Source organism: Lissotriton vulgaris, chromosome 6, assembly GCF_964263255.1.
Source record: "Lissotriton vulgaris chromosome 6, aLisVul1.2, whole genome shotgun sequence".
Taxonomy (NCBI): domain Eukaryota; kingdom Metazoa; phylum Chordata; class Amphibia; order Caudata; family Salamandridae; genus Lissotriton; species Lissotriton vulgaris.
In genome coordinates, this window is record NC_141694.1 from 51,740,662 (window position 1) to 51,761,383 (window position 20,722).

Sequence of the window (20,722 nt, forward strand, 5' to 3'; positions counted from 1 at the left end):
AGAGGTAGAAACAGCCCACGAACTTTCTGAGTTTTTCAATTTGTTGCTTAGTTCAGGCAGCAAATTCGATACAAATTTGTCAACAAACAGTCGCTGACCTCCCTCAGTGCTCATATCCTGACCACTATGATCGATGAATGCCTCCTCAAATCTGGTAAAGAAATCGGAGACACTCGTCTTTCTTTTGCTTGCACGCAGACAGTTTATGCCAGTTAACTCTCATTGCTGGCATAAGTGTCTTCATAAGTGTAAAGATCCTCTGGGGTAGATCCGTAATGAGCTGTTCAGGCTTAGCCCCACCAATTTGTCGTCCGTCAGCCGCCGCAAGAGCAGCCCAATCACCGCCTAACTCAGCTACGTGATTCTCTTGACGGATTTTGCCCAAATTGGTTGAGGTACTACGTTACCGAACAACATGTCGCTATCGGCAAGGTTCATAATAGTAGCATCCACTAATTGGGACAACTCCTTATAATAACCTGCCGGGTTTTTGCGGGGGTCAGGCAAAGATTGCTTCACCTGCAAAACTTCCGACCGCTTCCATGGGAGGTGTATCCATACTCTCTGGAACTGTGGCAAAATGGCAGGGTTAGCAGCAGGATTACCTGGCATCCACACTGGAGGAACTTCTCGCATGGGATACTGACCAGGTTGTGCCATCCACTCCTCAGTTTCGTCATTAAACAATGCTCGAGGTTGTACTGTAGATCGAAAGGACAAAAGACGCTCTACAGCACGTCGAACATTACCACCCACAATCATACCGTTCGAAAACTGATTCTGAAGTTCAGTCATTTCGGGCGGTACATTGTCTACCTCATCATTATCCCACTCCTCTCGTAAGGACTTACACATTTCCTCAAACACGAATCTTTGTGTGGGCTCATTAAATTGAGAGAACGTCTCAAAAACTATGCGCGGGGTGTACCTAGCGGGATACCTAATCCATTTACGCGTCATTTTCACTAACGTCTCACTCTCCCTACCACCAGGAATTTGACTTAGTCTCTGAGAGACATCAGAAACATCGGACCCAAGTATCGGTCCGAACAGTGGAGAGTAAAGATTAGCCACAGCATTAGGTATGCGACTACGGAGAGAAGGAGAAGAGGAGAGAAGTACTGGGGCAACAACATGAGGACTGAACGTAGGAGCAGTAGGAGTAGTCAAGAGAGCAGAAGTAACGGGAGCAATAGATTGAGAAGGTATAGGCAGTGGAGCAGTAGGAAAAAGGGCAGGTAAGGGAGCAGGGACAGCTTGAGGAACAAGAGGATTCGGAGGAACAGGACCAGCGACTGGCTGACCAGCAGCTGCCGGAACAACAGGTTGAGGAACAGGAGGAACCACAGGGGCTGTAGTATCCTGTGCATATGGAGGTGGTGATTTCAATAGATAGGACAACAAAGGGTACTACCGCTTCTTCTCCCTTCTTATCAGAACTCGACGGTAAAACAGGATAACACTTATCCACCGCCATGTGTTGCAGTCTAGCAAAAACTTCCTTTTCCTTCTCTTCTTTGTCTCGCTGAAACTGCTCAGCATTTCTCATCACCGTAATGATACCTTCTCTCTTATTTTTCTTAATCTGCTTGATTTCTTTCTGCTTGGCCTCTTTGCGCCATAACCGAAAGGAATCAAACATGGCCGGCCTAGCTTTCTTTTTAAACAATTTAGCTTCAAGATTATCTAAAATTGCAGTTTCAAAACTACCATGGGGTGGCCAACTAAGGGCACCATCATCTTTAGTGTAGCGGATCCAATATTCATTATATACGATAGGGCCTACTCCGTGGCGACTATAGAGCTCATAAATTGGAGTTCCAACTGGAGGTATCGGACATGAGTCCTCCAATCGGGAATCCGTACCGCAACATTTGAGGAAACCAAACAAAGTACTACGGCCAGGCATCGTGCACACTAACCGAGTTTACAAACTTCAAGGGTTATCGAATTACGATGTCCTCGCAAAAATGCAAGACCCTCGGTTTTTGGCAATTGCAATCGTCAAAATAAAACCCAACAACTAAGAACCACAAATGCAATGGAACCATGCAAACAACCACGTTTCAACAACAACAACCAAGGCTTCTGGGAGCGACCCACGAATACTTAACTGAAAGAACAATGGCGTCACCAGGAAGGCCCGTCTATCGTCTCGCCGTACAAAGGACTACGCCAGGCGCCAAAACAGGTCGACAGTCAGGGCATCAGTCCGTCGTAGCCGTCAGGAGGCGGGAATCTTCGCGGGAAAAGTCTTCGGGCCACTTATTTCGACAACAGGATTGATGAAGCGGGGTGCACCTTCCCTCAGAGATTTCACACGAAGTTCCTCATGATCGTCGGGCTTTGGACCGGTACCGCTGATGTCGCCCCACATTGGGCGCCAACTGAAGGACTGGGCTATTCTAAGGCCCAGCGGTGCCAGGGGACAACACCTGAAACCTTCGTGGGTTACCTGTTCCGGCGACAACCACACAATAAAAGTTATTCATTCATTCATTCATTCATTCATTCATTCATTCATTCATACCTGTTCCGGCGTACAAATCACAGAGACACGGGACACTTCCTTCGGCGTCAAAGATCAAGGTTTATTTACTGCAGGGATACAGTAATCGCAAGAAGTACACTACGTGTAGGTTCTGAGAGACTGCTTCGAATTGCAACAGTGGATCGCTCCTTTTATACATATTTTAGTCATAGCACAACATGGTGAACAAAAGGTTACAACTCAGTTCCCACAGAAAACTTCAAAAGGGTTGATTTCATGTATTCAGGAGCCCGCAACATAATTACAGTAGCATCGCCGGTTCCCAACTGTTAAAGTACGTTATCCCATCATTGAGTACATTCCATTCTGGCTGTAAACGAGTTAAGAGAAAAGACAGAAACAGGTGCAGGGAAGAAAAGGATAGACAACAGATTGAAAAAGAGTGTAAGGGGGCAATATCGGAAGCATGATTGCAGGATCAAAGGATTCGTGCCTAATGCATGCACGGCTGGAAGAATAGACTGGCACGGCAAGATGAGCCTCGAGCGGAGCCATCTGCCTTTGCAGTATCATCCCCCTCGTCATAAAGACATCCTCAAAGGAACACGTGTCTTCCGCAAGAGCTTGGGAATCCCAGGGTCACAAAGCGGACAGTGTCCGTTCGCTGGCTAATTGAGGGCAAGAGACAAAATGGATGCCGTATCTAAAATGGAACCCGTGGGTTCAGATGGAGAAACCCACGAATAAGACGAACGGTTCAAGGCAGCGTAGCGAAAACGCGTACACCCACTAAACTCGTCATTTGCGGTTCATAGATACCAAACTCGTCCATATTCGAACGAGCAAAAAACACCATTAGGATTGTCGCGGAACCTCAGCCCGAACTGCCTAGCCAGGTCCTCCCTGGAGCAGAATCGAGCATCCTGGGACCGGTTTCGGGGCATCACCCCTCATCAGCCTGGCAAGCTTGAATCCAGTGGCGCAGTGAGCACGGGACCCACGCCTGGGCATACCCTCCCCACTTAGGGCGACAAATGCAAAAGAAACAATTGATCGACAGAATGCTGAACAATGTAAACATTCACCCCTAGTCACAAGGATCTGGGTTTAATCCATCATTCTTTTGCTCACCACGACACCCCAGTTTGGAGCCAGCCATATGCAAATCAGTGTAAACCCTGTTCCTTATTGGAACAGTCCAGCCTGAACTGCTAAGCCAGGTCCTCCCTGGACCAGGATCGAGCATCCTGGGACCGGTTTTGGGGCATTACCCCATATCAGCCAGGCTAGCTTGAAATCCAGTGGCACAGTGAGCTAGTTGGAAGCAACTGTCAAAATCCTCATTGCACTAGTCACATCAAGAATTGACTCTGCAAACACCCTCTGCCTGGGACTCCCTAAAGGCCTCAACCATAAGATTTCAAATGGTACAAAATCAAGCAGCAGGAATTGTCTTCTAACAACCGAGACTCTGCCATATTAAGCTACTGATGAAGAAGCTACACTGGCTCCTGGTGGCTCAACGGACCATATTTAAAACGTGCTGTATTATCTTCAAATCACTCCACAACATAAGTCCTAGGCACATATCTGCAAGAATCCAGAGCTACACCCTGAAGCGCAATCTCATGTCAGCCCAAATGAACCTCTTAATGGTGCCGAGATTTATACGAAAGAGATTGGGAGGAACAAGTTTTTCAGTTCTTGGTCCCCATGTCTGGAATACACTCCCAAATGTAATCAGACTAGCAGAAAACTACATGTTTTAGAAGGATGCTAAAAACATGGCTATTGTCACAAGCATGTAGCTAAGAACCGGACTAGACGAGGGCCTCTTAACCCAGCGCCAAGAAACCTGTTGGTGAATGTGCGCTATATAAATTGAATATAACATAACGTCAGCCAACATGCCTACACAGGGTCATTAAATTGAAACTACCTACTTCTTCTCTGCATGTAGAACCTTGTGTGTGTAAAGAGATAAAATATGACTAGCTTCCAGTACAGTGCTGTTTTCCTCCCACTCACCCTTCCTTTCATAAAAAGGTGGTGAGTTTTGCTTCTGGGAGTTGACTCCTCTGCAATTTCCTCGCTGTGTTTCTTTCAGCACCATACTACCATAAAACCTCCGATTCCAAACATTTAATTAAATATTTAGGAAAGTTCTAAATTAATGATCTTTGTTAGTATAGCATGAGCAAATAAAGGAAGGCTGCCTGAATTGTAACAGTGGACTTTACCTTCTGCGTGCTTAAGTAGCATTATTTTATGAAAGGACAAGGACTTGACAGAACCTCTTCTTCTGTTTATTTTTTCAGAAACAAATTGGAGAAAGAAAAAAAAGCCCTTGAGTCAAGAGTCTCAAACTATGGTAAGGTAGCACAACCTAATGGATTTGGGGTTCTTTGGGAGGCATGGTTTTGTCTGTCCTGAAGGATAACTGTATTTTAAATCAGTTTTTTGTTGTTATTAGCATGATGACTAAAAATTGGTCGCTAAACTATTGCTTGCATGAGTCATTTTATGACCTGATAAAACAGTGACCACTCAACTTTTAATGAAGTCCTGATCCAGGAAATCACCCTGAACTTTTAACTGGTTCCATGCTCAGGACGGCTCCCGGCCGTCATGAGTCACGGTAGCCATGTGCTCATGACGGCCGGGACCAGTCCGAATGTTGCAGCTCCGACCATGCGTGATTAATCCAACACCCCCCCACCCCCCCCTGTGCGGACGGATTAATCAGTGGGCGGATTTCGGACGACTCCCGGCCGTCATGAGCACATGACTACTGTGACTCATGACGGCCGGAAGCCGTCCTGGGCACTGCGTCTGCGTCACAACCGCAATGGACCGCACACCGCTAGCCCCTCCTCCAGATCGCCCCTAAGGATTCTGATACATAAGGTTCGTAAGTGGTTCACCTCAGTAGATGCAAGTAAGTACTTGTTGTTGTGAAGATCTCTAGACCCGAGACATGGCCCGGGTTTCGGGATATCTTCCCTCGTCAGTAGAGAACGTAGTTGGGGTGGAAAAGAAGGCCGCCAAGCAACCGTCAAAGGCCTCGATGCCCAACCGGCACGCAGGTGCGTCGTCCAGAAGCTCGTCAGCTTAAAGGCTCAAGGGAGCCCATTTGTAGAAACAACCGCAATGGACTGCACACCGCTAGCCCTCCTCCGGATCGCCCCTAAGGATTCTGGTACATAAGGTTTGTAAGTGGTTCACTTCAGTAGGTGCAAGTAAGTACTTGTTGTTAAGATCTCTAGACCCGAGACATGGCCCGGGTTTCGGGATATCTTCCCGAAAGCCCTTGAGTTGAGAGTCTAAACTATGGTAATGTAGCACAACCTAATGGATATGGGGTTCTTTGGGAGGCATGGTTTTATCTGTGCTGAAGGATAACTGTATTTTAAATCAGTTGTTTGTTGTCATTAGCATGGTGACTAAAAATTGGTCGCTAAACTATTGCTTGTATGAGTCATTTTATGACCTGATAAAACAGTGACCACTCAACTTTTAATGAAGTCCTGATCCAGGAAATCACCCTGAACTTTTAACTGGTTCCATGCTCAGGACGGCTCCTGGCCGTCATGAGTCACGGTAGCCATGTGCTCATGACGGCCAGGACCCGTCCGAACATTGCCGCTCCGACCATGCGTGATTAATTCAAACTGTGTGTGTCTGGCACAAAAGCAAAGTTATAATGCCTTATCTGGTAGAGACGTAATCTAGCCGCAGATGTATTTTATTTATTTATTTAGAATCTTATAAAGCGCACAGCTACCCCCAACTGGGTTGTCCCGGCGCTGCGAGCAGTATAGAACCATACAGAACACTCAGCAAGTAAAGGGAGGTGAACAGCCAGGTTTTTAAATTGCGTCGAAAAATGCCTTCCGATTCTGTCAAACTGAGAGATAGTGGCAAGTTGTTCCGAGCTTGCTTCCTTACCTTTGAATCTTCCCGATGTCAGACTGGATCCGGAGGATTTTCCTTTGAACAATACCCCTGAGTGCCGGTAGGTGGCGTCAGTCGGATCCGTGTGACTTTATCAGCGGTATTAGTGACGTCTGTGTCCCCAATAAAGGTGCCACCTTGGTACGCTGACATTAGTTACTTTTCATAACTTTCCATGCCAGAAATGCAGAGCCAAGAAGAGTACTGCCATTGGTGTGTTTGAAAATACTAGGGCCCTGAAAAATAACAACTTAGACCTAGAAACGTGTCCGCAGTGTGGGTAGAAGAGTGGGTCAGTAAGAAATCTACAGCTAGATTATGTCTCTACCAGATAAGGCATTGCCGATGGTAAGTAACTTGACCATCTGAGAGAGACATCTAGCCACTGATTCCTTACTTTTGAATAGATACTCGCGCAATACCATCCCCGGTGGAGGGCTGTGGACAAGTTCTAAGCTAAGAAGTCCTGCAGTACCAAACGGCTAAAGTACCCGTCCCTGTGGACAGGACTATCCAGGCAGTAGTGTTTGGTGCACATGTGCAGAGGTGCCCATGCCGCTGCCTAGCAGATATCGAGTACTGGGACTCCACGTGCTAGAGCAGTGGTCTCTGTTTAAGTACTGGTGGAATGAGCTCTTAAGCCTCAGGAGGCTGCTTCTTTGCCAGAGCAATTGTCAGTTTCTGCACCGCCCGACCTTTCTTCTCACCAACATACCCCGCGAAGAGTTGGTCGTCCACCCAGAAATCTTTAATCCGGTCAAGGTAGAACGACAATGTTCATTTTGCATCCAGAAGGTGGAGTCGCTCCTCTTCTTTAGAGGATTGTAGAGCAGCGTAGAAAGTGGGAAAGTGACCAATTGTCCCACTTGAAAAGGTGTCACCACGTTCAGAAGGATAGATGCTGTAGTAAGAAGCACCAATTTGTCAGGGAATATTGTCAAGAAGGGGGCTTGAATGATAGAGCCTGCAGCTCACTCACCCTTCTAGCAGATGTGATTGCCACTAAAAAGGCTGTTTTAAAGTCGAGCTGCCAGACCGGGCAGTTGTGCAGGGGCTCGAAAGGAGCACACATGAGGAAAATGAGAACCAAATTAAGGTCCCACTGAGGCATAATAAAGGGAGAAGGTGGGAACATATGTACAAGGCCTTTCAGGAATCTATGTACACTGAGTGACTTTAATAAAGAGGGTTGGTCAAGCAGCATCAGGACCGCAGACATCTACCATTTCAGGGTGCCTAGAGCAGAGCCCTGCTGGACAAGGGTTGAAACAAAAAGCAAAACATCAGAAAGGGAAGCAGAAAGAGGGTTGTTAGACATGACATGTTTCCCCAGTCTTTTTGCTTTCTGACCTCCTGGTTTTGACTCTGTTTTTGCTGGTTTAGTGTCTCTGCACACTTTCTCACTGCTGTTCAGTGTTGCAGTGCAAGTGCTCCTGTAGTAAATTGTTATGTATTGGTGTTTCCATGATTGGCATATTTGATTTACTGGTAAGCCCCTAGTAAAGTGCACTGAGTGTGCCAGGGCCTGACCCCAATACAGCAACCCCGCCCAATAAAACCCAGGACCAATGTAATGAGCTTGCTAACTTTTTTCATGACAAAGTTGTAAAAATCTACTCTACATTCCCATCAGTAGCTACAAACCGGGACGCGACTGCCTCACCTCTTCCTAGATCGCACCTTCATCCCGAGCAGCCCTCCCTTGAGCACTTCCCTCTTCTGGATCTCGACACCTTAGATAAGGTGGCACGCCAAGTTAAATCAGGCTCCCCATGTGACCCCGCCCCCCCAGATGTCCTGCTGCAGGCATCTAAAACTACCTTGCCAATAATGCTGGAACTTCTCAACTCGTCCATCTCTGCATGCGTAGTCCCCACGACATGGAAGCAAGCCATGGTGCGGGCGCTGCTAAAAAAACCTAGCCTAGATCCTGATGATAACGCTAGCTATCGCCCCATCTCACTTCTCCCTTGGGTCAGCAAGGTCCTGGAGAAGTTTGTAAACGCCCAACTCGTTCAGTTCCTGGAGAACCATTCTCTGCTACATACATCGCAGACAGGCTTTAGACCAAAGCACGGTACTGAAACCGCCTTGCTAGCAGTCACAGAAGAATCTCGAAGGGTACTGGATCAGGGGGGATCAGTGGCAGTGATCCTCCTTGATCTAAGTGCCGCATTCGATACGGTCAGCCATAACACCTTGCTGAACCGTCTCCATGACATCGGAGTATCTGGCGACGCACTAAGGTGGTTTGAGTCTTTCCTGTCGGAGAGATCCTTTCGGATCTTTGATGGCGAGACAATGTCCTCCAGGAAAACCCTCAGCTGCGGAGTACCACAGGGGTCTTCCCTGAGCCCTGTGCTGTTCAACGTATACATGAGGCCGCTGGCGAGTGTCGTCGAACCGTATGGCATCAAAATTGTGTCATACGCCGACGACACTCAACTAGTAGTCTCACTGGCCGCTAGCAACAACAGGCAATGCCCGACAGATCTGCTAAAATGCTTAGAGGATGTCAAGGGATGGATGACCTCCTCCTCCCTAAAACTGAATGGGGACAAGACGGAGCTAATGCTCCTAGGCCCAACCCCCCCAGTACCTTTCACCTCTCTATGGCCCTGTACTCTGGGTCCCACCCCCACCCCCAAGGAAAGTGTGAAGAGCCTAGGTGTGTGGCTGGATAACAAACTCTCGTTTACCACCCAGGCCACGAAGTTGTCCGCCACATGCTTTGGCCTACTAAGAATTCTCAGAAAGATCCTTCCACTTCTACCGTTAGAAGCTAGAAAGGTGGCGGTACAAGGCCTCATTCAGTCTCGTCTGGACTCGAATAATGCCCTGTATGTTGGGGCTCCTGAAATGACCCTCCGGAAGTTACAGATCGTGCAAAACTGTGCAGCTCGCACCCTGCTACAGATTCCACGATCCCAGTCAGCCAGACCTGCTCTGAAGAGTCTCCACTGGCTGCCAGTGAGGCAGAGAGTAGCATTCAAGGCGTTATGCATGGCACATCACGCCTTTTGGAAAACAGGCCCACCCATTAACAACGACCTTGTAACCCCCTATCACCCAAACAGGAACCTTAGGTCGATGGAAGCCTTTCTTGCTGTTGTTCCCAGAGTGAAGAGAGCCAGGTCGGGTGGTAGGCTGTTCTCTCTAAACACTGCCAAACTCTGGAACGCTCTTCCCCTCTCACTCCGATCGAATCCAAATCTGCTTTCATTCCGGAAAAACTTGAAGACACTACTGTTCGCTAAATCCTTCGTGTCTTAATTCCTCCGTCCCTGGTCTCTCCGCCTCAGCACAACTTAGCGCTTGGACGCCCCCGGGCAGCAATCGCGCTCAATAAATTTATTTTCATTTCATTTCATTTCATTTCATTTCATTTCACTAGTGGGCCGGCAGCACTGATTGTGCCACCCACATGAGTACCCCTGAAAAGCACCCACATGAGTACCCCTGAAAAGGTATCTCAGTCCTGCCACTGTAGGGTCTGCTTGCAGTTTGTAACTGCCATGTCGACCTGGCAAGTGCCGAGCCCTAGCCTTCCCTTTTCTTACATATGTCACCCCTGAGGTAGGCCCAAGGTACCCCTGTGGGCAGGGTGCTGTGTATGTTAAAGGTAGGACATGTCCTTTGTGGTGAATTACAGTGTATTTCGTTTTTCTCCACTGCAAGACTATCTGTCCCATAGGAAAGAATGGGAGTTTTACTTATAACATTTTATAAGCATAACTGCCTATTGGGACACGATAGGGAAATGGAGTTTAGTATACCTGGACTCAGAATGTAAAAATGCATCTTTTAGTAAAGATGATTTTTATGTTCTGTGTTTTGAAAATACCACTTTTTAGAAAGTAGGTATTTTCTTGCTTAGCCATCCTGCGTACCTCTGCTGGGTTTGTGAATTGACTGTCTGGCTTTGTAGTGACAGGGGCTGGGGATGTACATTCTCTTCAGACAGCCACTGAGGTGTGTCCTGCCTTTCCTAGATGAGTCAGGGCTGGGCTGAATAGACCTGGGCTGTATTTAGAGTAGTGGGAGGAGATATCCTTTCACCTGAGTGGGCCTGGTCTGCCTTGCACAATGCTGTCTCCATCTCCTGCCAGGAAGCTGGGCCAGAGGGAACAGAACTGGACTAAGCACAGACACTCTCGGCCTGAGAGAACAAAGGGATTTTGAGTACAAATATTGGGGCACAGAACTTAAGAACTCGCTGGAATCAAGGAACCTGCCAAGTAAAAGAGCTGGACGAGCTGCCAGGAGGAGTACTGCCCCTTTGCTGTGTTGTTGCTTTGTTGCGTTAGCCTGCAGTTACTGCTTCTGCCTTGGGCAGTGAAAGGACAGGACTGAACCTTCTTTACTTGTGCTGCATATCTCCAAGGGCCTGAAGTAGAGCTTGCCTCCTGTTCTGAAGTCTCAGGGACTGTGAAGACTTCACCAACCTCTGGGAACCGCTTCTGGAACAGCTGTTTCATTTGCAACAAAGAAGGGAAACGCAACTGGTTCTGTTGCTGGTGCTGTGTTCCGGAGGCACTGTCCATATCTCGCACCGCAACCCTGTTCTCACTGACGACCGCCACCACCATGACCTGTGGGCACCACACTCCGCACCGTCTTGCTTCACCTCACCATCCTGGCCTCACTGCCATCGCTGCTGCTGACTTTGACCGCGTGACTACATCGTGGCTGGGGGCACCGCTCGTAAGTTTCACAACGCAACTCCTCGTCCCACACAGCCGTCTGGGCCGACCAACGCCAGCTCCTGCTAACTGGCTCTGTCGCTTGCATCACATTGAGCACTTCCTCGCCCTGCACCGTAAGCCTTGGTCTCACCGATACCATCTGGGCGATTGCCACCGAGCGGCTGGCTGCACCGCTTAGAGAGGGCACTACACCCTGCACTGCTTCCATTTTGCAACGCGACGGTTGCCACGACCGGCTCACACCAATGTGCCAGCCGCAACGAGAAAGGTACTGTTACCAAGTCTGTCCACGCTTTCGCTGGCCCATACCAAAGCGGTCAACAGGAACTGTTCGACTCTTGTTTTCAGCATCGAGGTAGCCCCAGATGAAGCTACCGACTCATACGAACTGTGTGTTTGAGGTACTTGTGCTATTTTTAAGTACTTTATGTTGGATTCTTATTGTTTTGGATATATAAAAAAATTGCATATTTCCCAAAACTGATGTGGTGTCCTTTTGTAGTGTTTTCACTGTTGGTTATGTGCAAATGCTTTACACACTGCCTCAGAGATAAACCTGACTGCTCACGTCAAGCTACCAAGGGGGTGAGCAGGGGTTATTGTAGGAGTGTAACTCTCTTGCCCTGACTAAGATGAAGGGTCACTACTTGGACAAAGGTACCTACCTCTTACAGCTAGAGACTCTCATTTCTAACAGTTGTCAATAGACTTTTCTGTACAATATATTACAATTTTGTTCCATTGGCACGTGTACACCGTCTTGGCGGAGAGACACCTGGCTACCAAAATAACATTACAAACTTCTGGTGGAAGGTCTAATGCTATGAACTGCTGCTGCTAAATCTCCACACAAGAAGGCGTAGAGTTGACCGATTCGGGCGGAGGACCCTCCCCTGCTGCTCCGACAGAAGCTCTTCCTCAAGAGGCAGCCTGATCGGAGAATCATTGCTCATTTGAAGAAGCTCGGGATACCAGACTCTACATGCCAGTCCGGAGCCACAAGAATAACTTGGGCCCAGTCAATCCTGATCTTCTTGAGAACTCTGGACAGGAGTGGTATGGGGCAAAGGCATATAGGTGGCCTGAGCTCCACTCGAGATGTAAAGCATATCCAAGTAAGAGCTGTCTTGGAAGATCCAGCGTGCAAAGTTGCTGAGATTGCGCGTTCTCAACGTAGGTGAACAGATCTAACCAAGGCTCTCCCCACTGTGGAAGAGACGTTGCGCCACCTCTGGATTGAAACTCCTTTCGTGATCTGGTTGGCTTCAATGTCTGAGTTAGTCTACCCTGGCATACAGAGAACCTGCCGGTGTTGAACCACCAGAGATATGCTATGCTGTTCGAACCATGTCAAGAGACGCAGGGCCTCTTAACAAATGGTCCACAAACCCGCCCGCCCTGTTTGTTGCAGTACCAGTGCAGGTGTTGCCCTTCAACACCTGCACTAGCCATCCCTTGGTGGAGGGTGCAAAGGCTTTCAATGCCAAACAGATCACTTAGAGCTCCAGAATGTTGATGTAGTGTCTAAATTCTGCCAGAGTCCTCTGATCTGCACCTCTCCCAGATGGCTGCCTCATCCCAGGATTGACACATATGTTATTACAGTGAGATCTGGTTGGGGAAGGGATAAGGGTCTGAATCAGTACCATGTGGGTCCGATTTCCACTGATGGTGCGCCCACTGGAACTTCAGGTCCTACTGAAGAGCCTGCATATGCCAGATTGCATATGTCACCAGCAGGGTAAAGGAAGCCATGAGGCACAGCAGCCTCCAAGCCATTCTCACCAAAGTCCAGGATAGATGCTGAAATATTGTAATCATATCTTGAATATCCTGGACTCACCGTTCGGGAGGATAGGCCACAAACTACACTGAGTCCAAAACGGCTCAGATGAAAAGGAACATCTGAGAGGGAGTCAGGTGTGACTTCTGTACGTTGATAGTGAACTGCAGCGAATGCAGGAGGCTTGCTGTAGTCTTGTGGTGGGAAACAACAGCCTGGGGCGAGTCTGCCTTCACTAGCCAGTCGTCAAGATAGTGGAAGACTGGCACCCCTGATCTGCGTAGATGATCTGCGACCATCGCCATCACCTTGTTGAACACACGAGGGGAGTTGGTACTTCCGGAAGGGAGCACTGTGAACTGAAAATGCTTGTGGCCTACCTTAAACGGCAGTTAGTGACGATGGGCAGGCATGACATGAAAGTGGAAGTTGGTGTCCTGCAAGTTCAATGCTACCATAAGTCTCCCTGGTCCAGGGCAGATATTTATTATTTATTTATTTATAGCACTTCTAAAGCGCGAACTAAGGCCCTTGGGCATCTCGGCGCTAAAATATCTGCCGTATTCAGCCAAAAAGGGGAGGGGGATCACTGATTAAAAAGCCAGGTTTTAAGTTGCTTTCGAAAAGACCAAAGAGACGAACTGGTTTTAATGGCCAGTGGTAGAGTATTCCAGAGTTTGGGTGCTGATACGAGGAATCTTCTGTCACCCCATGACACCCGTTTGGTACGGGGTACCACTGACTCATGTAAGTTAGAAGATCGCAAGGATCTAAGGGAATAAGATTTTGAGTAAGAAAGGCTGGTCCCTGGTTATGCAAGGCTTTGTAAACAATGCAAAGGGTTTTGAATTTTGTTCTATTCCTGATAGAAAGCCAATGGAGTTCTCTGATGGTTCCTGACACTGAGTGAAATTTGGGGACACCTCCCAAAAGCCTGGCAGCTGCATTTTGGATGGCTTGCATTTTATTGAGAACTCTTTCTTGTGTATCCAGGAATAGGGCGTTGCAATAGTCCAAGGTGGACAATACCAGGGACGTAATCAGGGTTTTGCCTGCTGAGGCCGGAAGGAAGGGGAGAATTTTTTTTATAAGTCGTAACTTATAAAAAGCAGAGGAGGTGATCTGATTAGCATGTGGGAGGAAGGTAAGACGGTCATCAAAAATGACTCCCAGATTCCTCACTCTACTTACGGGTGTGGGGGGGGGACCTAAAGACAGCGGCCACCAGCGGGAGGACCGGTCCGGGGTCAAGTTTCCGAAGATGACTACTTCGGACTTATCAGAATTCAATTTCAGGCAATTGGAGGCCATCCAGTTCCCTATGGCTTGCATGCCCAGATTGAATTCGTCAGCAATTTTTTTGGCCATCATTCCTGATGGCAAGGACCAGCTGGGTATCGTCAGCGTAGGATGTAAGGCTCATCCCATGGGTTCGAATGATATTGGCAAGGTCCGACACAGGAATGGCCCTGGGCCCGGACTCAGGGATGAGCCTTGGGGTACTCCACATGGCAGTGATAGGGTGGAAGACTGGAAGGGTCCTATGGTAACCACCTGGGTCCTTTCTGCCAAAAAGGAGGCCAGGAGAGTCTTGGCCTTTTGCTGAACGCCCATGCTTTCGACACGGTCGATCAAGATGGTATGATCGACAGTGTCAAATGCTGCTGAGAGGTCCAGCAGTATAAGGACTGCTGTTCCCCCAGCATCCCGAATGGCTCTAATATCCTCCGCAGCCTTGATCAGGGCCGTCTCCGTCCCATGATATTGACGAAAGCTAAACTGGGAATCATCCAATAAGTGATGTTCCTCTATAAAGGCTGAGAGTTGAAAATTCAAAGCCTTTTCGGCCATCTTCGCCAAGACTGGGAGGTTGGCAATGGGCCGATAGCTCTTAAGTTCATCCATGTCGAGATTTGGCTTTTTCAGCAAAGGTCTTATTAGAGTTTTTTTCAAAGTAAGTGGGTAAGTACCTGTGGTAATCATGTTGTTACAAATGGTGGTAATAACAGGAAGAACCACTTCAGTGACTGAAGATAATACTTTGAAAGGACATGGGTCAAGGGCGGAGCCTGCTTTAATGGAGGACATAATATCCCTAATCTGGGCTGTGGAAACCTCCGCAAACTGGAGGAGAGATAGGCTGGTCCTGGGGATACAAACCAACTCAGAGATGGTTTTAGGAGTGGTTTTAACACCGTTAGCGAAGGCTGCATAGATATCACTAGCTTTATTAAAAAATAATTTTGCCAGCGCATCACAAAGTGGTTGGGAGGGGGGAGGGTGTAAGTTGGGCGAGTCACCTGCTAACTGTTTGGTGGTCTCATACAAGGCCTTGTTGGAGTTTTTAGAGAGTTCTATTCTTTCACAGTAAAACTTGTTCTTGGCCTCACTTATCATTATTTTATATTTGGTCACCATTTCTTTGTACTTGGTTTTGGCCTCTTCAGAATAGTCTCTGCGCCAACACCTTTCGTACCTTCTACACAATTGTTTCTGTGTTCTTAAGGTCTCGGAGTACCACGGGGCTGACGGGGAGGATCTGTTGCGAGAGCGTTGTTTGGTCTGGACCAAAGCGGAGGTCGCTGATCCCACCCACTCATTAAATTGAGTAATAGCAGTATTTGGGTCATGTGGGAGGAGTGGTTTGGAGGTGGTCAGGAGTGATTCTAGACTGTCGCTGTCGATGTCGTTCCAGGCCAGATACGTCTGGCGAGGACTGGCACTTGCCAGAAGTGCTCCGGTATCATGGGTGATAAATGAAGCCATTACAACATAGTGATCTGACCAGGTGAGGGGGAATATTTTGGTAACATGTAAGTCCTCCAAATTAGTAAAAATCCCATCAAGAATATGACCTCCTTCGTGAGTAGGGAACTTTACCAGCGAGGAAAGGCCAAAGGTTGTCAGGTCTGCCAGGAGGGTAGCTGTATCGTTATCTTCAATTTTATCAAAGTGAAAGTTGAAGTCACCTAAGATGGTGAATGAGCTATCAAGGGCAGACACTTCCAGAACAGACCCAATGTCGGAAATGAATCCAGACCTATGCCCTGGTGGACGATAGAGGAGGATGCCTTTAAAATTCACCGAAGGAGTTAGTTTAATGGAAAATTGAAGAGCCTCACAGGAAAGGAGCGGTATCACATTGGTTCTTACCGCATATGAATCGCGAGCAATGATTGCTATCCCACCCCCTTTCTTGCGTTGTCTATCCAGTCTGTAAATAGAGAAGCCGTGAGGAACAGCAATAACTAAGTCTGGATCGGACGCGCTGTCCATCCAGGTCTCTGTCAAAAATAGTAGATCTAGTTTATTGTCCTCTATTAGTTCGAATATATTTCCTGTCGGTGTTTGCCGAGCGATCGGACATTAATAAGGGCAATTGAATAAGAGCTCCGTGTATTGTTAGGGTTACATCGAGGGTGTTTCAGATACAAGGGTATTGATGCGGAGCAGTTCGAACAACAGTGAGGTAAATTTCCAGTAAGGAGGCTAGGATCGAATATAGTGCAAGATTGGTCTTGGGGGAGGCGCCAGTGGCGAAGCTGATTAGCTGTATAAGTCCTTCCTGGGGCAAGGGATGAAAACCAGGGGGAATGGCCCTGGGCCCGGTCCAGGCGCGGACGGGCGCAGACGGGCCCGCCTTTGGCGCGCCTTCGGCGTGCCGCCGGCGCGCCCGCTGCGCGGACGGGCGGTTCGGTGGTTTAAATACATCTGAAGGAGTGGGAGGAGGGTGGGAGGGACGGAGATCTGCAGCGCGAGCCTTCCCCAGCCCAAGATGGCGGCTCAAGTTGCTAGGGGAAGTGGCCAGCGCCTAGCAACAGCGGCGCTGTGTCATGCAGTAGAGACAACCTTGGCGATGTAATTCTCGCTCCTAGGTGGGGGCTACAGATAAAAACTCGCTATTTAAAAATATGTACAGATTTTTAAAAGATATGTAATTCTTAATTCAATGACAGAAGAAATCAGCGTTTCCTGAGAGCAGCGCGCAAGAGAGCGCAGTGTACCCCCGGCTTCCGCCTCAAGGGTGAAAATAGCAACCTGATCTAGTGTGAATTTCTTTAATTTTTCCTATTTGAGGAAGTAGTTGAGGTATAGGATAAGACGAAGGCGCTTGTCTTTTTCGCGACCAGAAAGTAGCGCCAATAGCAACCACAGCCTACTTCTGGCTCTGGAACCCTCTCTATAGATCCCTTGACCAAGAGAGTCACAAGTTCCACTCGGAGTAAAATTAAATGATACTCCATCAGCCAGTCATAGGATGGAGGCATTAATGGAGGGGTGTTCTAGAAGGGGAGAGAGTAGCTCCTTTGGATTATCTGAAAGAACCACCTGTCCGATGGGATGGTGTGCCAGTGATGAAGATAATTCCTGATCGTTCCTCCCATTGGACGCTTATGGTCTGGAAGAGCAAGACTAGGAAGATTTGGAGGCTGAAGCTGCTGGTGGGGTGGTGGTCTGACCTGACCTCTGGCTGCCTGACCCATGTGGTCGAAACGAGCCGTGGCCCTTCAGCGATTGCTGAACTTTCGTGGCTCAGTTGCTGGGGTGGGGCTGGCATGGCTGAAAGTCAGACTGTGGATGTGTGGCCACTGAGCGGTCAAAACATGGCCATAGTCCGCGAGTCCTTAAAGCGCTCAAGCGCCTTGTCTCAGAAGAGACTAGTGCCATAAAAGGATATGTCCATGAGTCTAAACATCTTCAGAAAAGCCAGATGTTCTCAACCAGGCGTTGTCATCTGCCAGCCACCATCGAAAGAATTGCTCTGCCCAGTGAGTCAGTCGTGTTCAGATCACATAAAATCACAAGTTTTGCTGCATCTCTCCCATCTGACACTGCTTAGGAAAGTATGGCCCGGACCTCTTCTGGGACCTGTGGCAGCACTTTCGCACTGTTTCCCACAGTGTGGAAATAACAGCCCAATAAGCATGCAGTATTCACTGACCGCAATGCAAGGCTGGTGGAAGAAAAATAATTCTTGCCCCAACTATCCAACTTCTTGCATTCCCTATCTGGTGGAGTGGAAGGGAACTTGCCCTGGGCCATAGATGCCTGGACTACAAAGCTCTCTGGGGTACGATGGGTAGTGAGGAAATTTGGGTCGACTGGAGCAGGGTGGTGGTGGCGTCCAAATGTCCTATTCACAGAATCCCCTGTGCTGGACTTGGACCATGTCCCCAGTAGGATGTCAGTGACAGAATATAGCATGTTACAATGCGTACTTTTACTACGCGGTATCAATCAATCATAGTACTTGTAGAGCGTGCTACTTACCCGTGAGGGTCTCAAGGCGCTAGGGGAGGGGAGGGGTGCTGCAACTACTGCTCGAAGAGCCAGGTCTTGAGGAGTCTTCTGAAGGTGAGCAGGTCTTGGGTCTGCCGTAGGTGAGTAGGGAGGGTGTTCCAAGTCTTGGCGGCGAGGAAGGAGAAGGATCTTCCTCTGGAGGTCGATCGTTGTATGCGAGAGGGCGAGGGTGAGGCTGGCGGGGCGGAGCTGGCGGGTGGGGGTGTGGAAGCTGAGCCTGCTGTTCAGGTAGGCTGGTCCGGCGTTGTGGAGAGCTTTGTGTGCGTGGATGAGGAGTTTGAAGGTGATCCTCTTGTTGATGGGGAGCCAGAATAGGTCTCTCAGGTGGGGGGGTGATGTGGCTGCGGCGAGGGATGTTGAGGATCAGTCGGGCGGAGGCGTTTTGGATGCGTTGTAGTCTTCGTAGGTGTTTGGCTGGGATTTCTGCGTAGTGTGTTGCCGTAGTCCAGCCTGTTGCTGACTAGGGCTTGGGTCACCGTTTTTCTAGTTTCGGTCGGGATCCACTTGTAGATCCTGCGAAGCATGCAGAGGGTGTTGTAGCAGCAGGAGGAGGAGACGGCGTTGACCTGCTTCGACATGGAGAGGGAGGAGTTGAGGATGAATCCTAGGTTGCGTGCGTGGTCGTGGGTGTTGGTTCCAGTGTGGTCGGCCACCAAGAGTCGTCCCAGGCAGAGGGGATGGGGCCGAGGATGAGGACCTCTGTCTTGTTCAGTTTCAGACGGCTGTTCCTCATCCAATCGGCGACAACCTTCATGCCCTCGTGGAGGCCGGTTTTGGCGGTGTGTGGGTCCTTGGTGAGGGAGAGGATGAGCTGGGTGTCGTCCGCCAAGGAGATTCTGTTTAGGTTGTGCTGGCGGGCCACTTGTGCGAGGGGGCCATGTAGACGTTGACCAGGGTCGGGCTGAGGGATGAGCCCTGGGGTACGCCGCAGATGATGTCGGTGGCCTTGAGTCTGATGGGGGGGGAGGTGGACTCTCTGGGTTCTGCCGGAGAGGAAGGACGTGGTCCATTTCAGGGCCTTCTCCTGGATTCCGGCCTCTTGAAGGCGTGTCTTTAGTGTGCGGTGGCAGACTGTGTCGAAGGCAGCCGACAGGTCCATGGAGGATGAGGGCTGATGTTTCGCCGTTGTCAAGTTGGCGTCTGATGTCGTCTGTGGCGGCGATGAGGGCAGTCTCGGTGCTGTGGTTTCGTCGGAATCCAGACTGGGAGGGGTCTAAGATGTTGCTGTCCTCGAGGTGGCGGGCCAGTTGCATGTTGACTATTTTCTCGATGACCTTCGCCGGGAGGGGAGCAGGGAGATAGGCTGGAAGTTCTTGAGGTCCTTGGGGTTTGCCTTGGGCTTCTTGATGAGGGCGTTGATTTCGGCATGCTTTCAGCTTTCCGGGAAGGTCGCTGTCTTGAAGGAGATGTTGATGACTTTCTGTAGTTGGGGTGCGATTGTTGTGTCTGCTTTGTTTTATACATGGTGTGGGCAGGGGTCTGATGGTGATCCTGAGTGTATGGAGTTCATGACCTTGCATGTCTAGTTGACGTTGGCCCAGGAGGTCAGGAGGTTGGTATGTAACCACGCAGTTGTTACAACGGCGTAACAACGACTGTGTTGTTACAACGCGATGCCATTACTACGCAAGTCATGACATCGACTTGCAGTAGCTGGAGCCGTAACATTAGGAATGTATCATTTACTATTCCAACTCCAGCCTACGCAACAGTAGGGAAAGTGTTGGAATAGTAAATTATACTATTCCTTATGTTAGAGTGCCATCTATTGCAAGTCGATGTAATGACTTGCGTAGTAATGGCATTGCATTGTAACAACGCGGTTGTTGTAACAACCGCGTTGTAAAGCCATTGCGGTATAATGACCGCGATGTTAAGGTTGTTTCCCCCATGACGGCTTCAGTAAACGGGAGTCGGTGTTCAGAGGGAAAAAATATCACATGTGTAGCACCTCCGTCAAGCTGTTTACTTTGAGTGCCACAGTAGGAGGTTGAAGGCCAAGGACCTCAGCCAGCCCTCGCACCATAAGATGCTTCCTCCTTGGTAGCCACAGCAGGGGGAGAAAGGTATGCCAGTATCTGGAGAAGTATCCAATCCACTGGCCTCACACAATTCCTCATACCAGACAATTTCCTCATCCAGCTGTTCTTCTTTAGGGTCCAGCGGCACCTCCCAATCTTTTCCCAATGCTAGCCCTTCAGAATAATGCTCAGAAAACAACTGTAGGTCCTGTCAGCAGCGGAATCCGCATCGGGCAACACAGCACCGGCTCCGGGTCATCTAGGATCATAATGGGGATGACGCCGCCGGTTGACGCTGGTAACGTCGATTGCATAGGCATTGGGCCAGCGTCGGGGTTGGTCGCATTGGCACTACTGGCGCCATTCCGGATCTAGGTGGGGGGGGGGGGGGGAAGAGGAATGGGGGAGGGGTGAGGAATGGGGGAGGGGTAGGGGCAGGTATCGGCGCTGGGGCCGGAGCCGCCAG

General features: G+C 49.1%; 1 protein-coding gene across 1 annotated transcript in view; it reads left to right on the forward strand.

Moving 5' to 3' along the window:
• Positions 1 to 20,722, forward strand: part of CCDC167 (coiled-coil domain containing 167) — a 70,886-nt gene that overhangs the window by 30,859 nt on the left and 19,305 nt on the right. Inside the window, exon 3 of the mRNA XM_086925900.1 lies at positions 4,810 to 4,862. Coding sequence (XP_086782026.1) covers positions 4,810 to 4,862 — 53 coding nt within the window. The remainder of the gene's footprint in view (positions 1 to 4,809; positions 4,863 to 20,722) is intronic.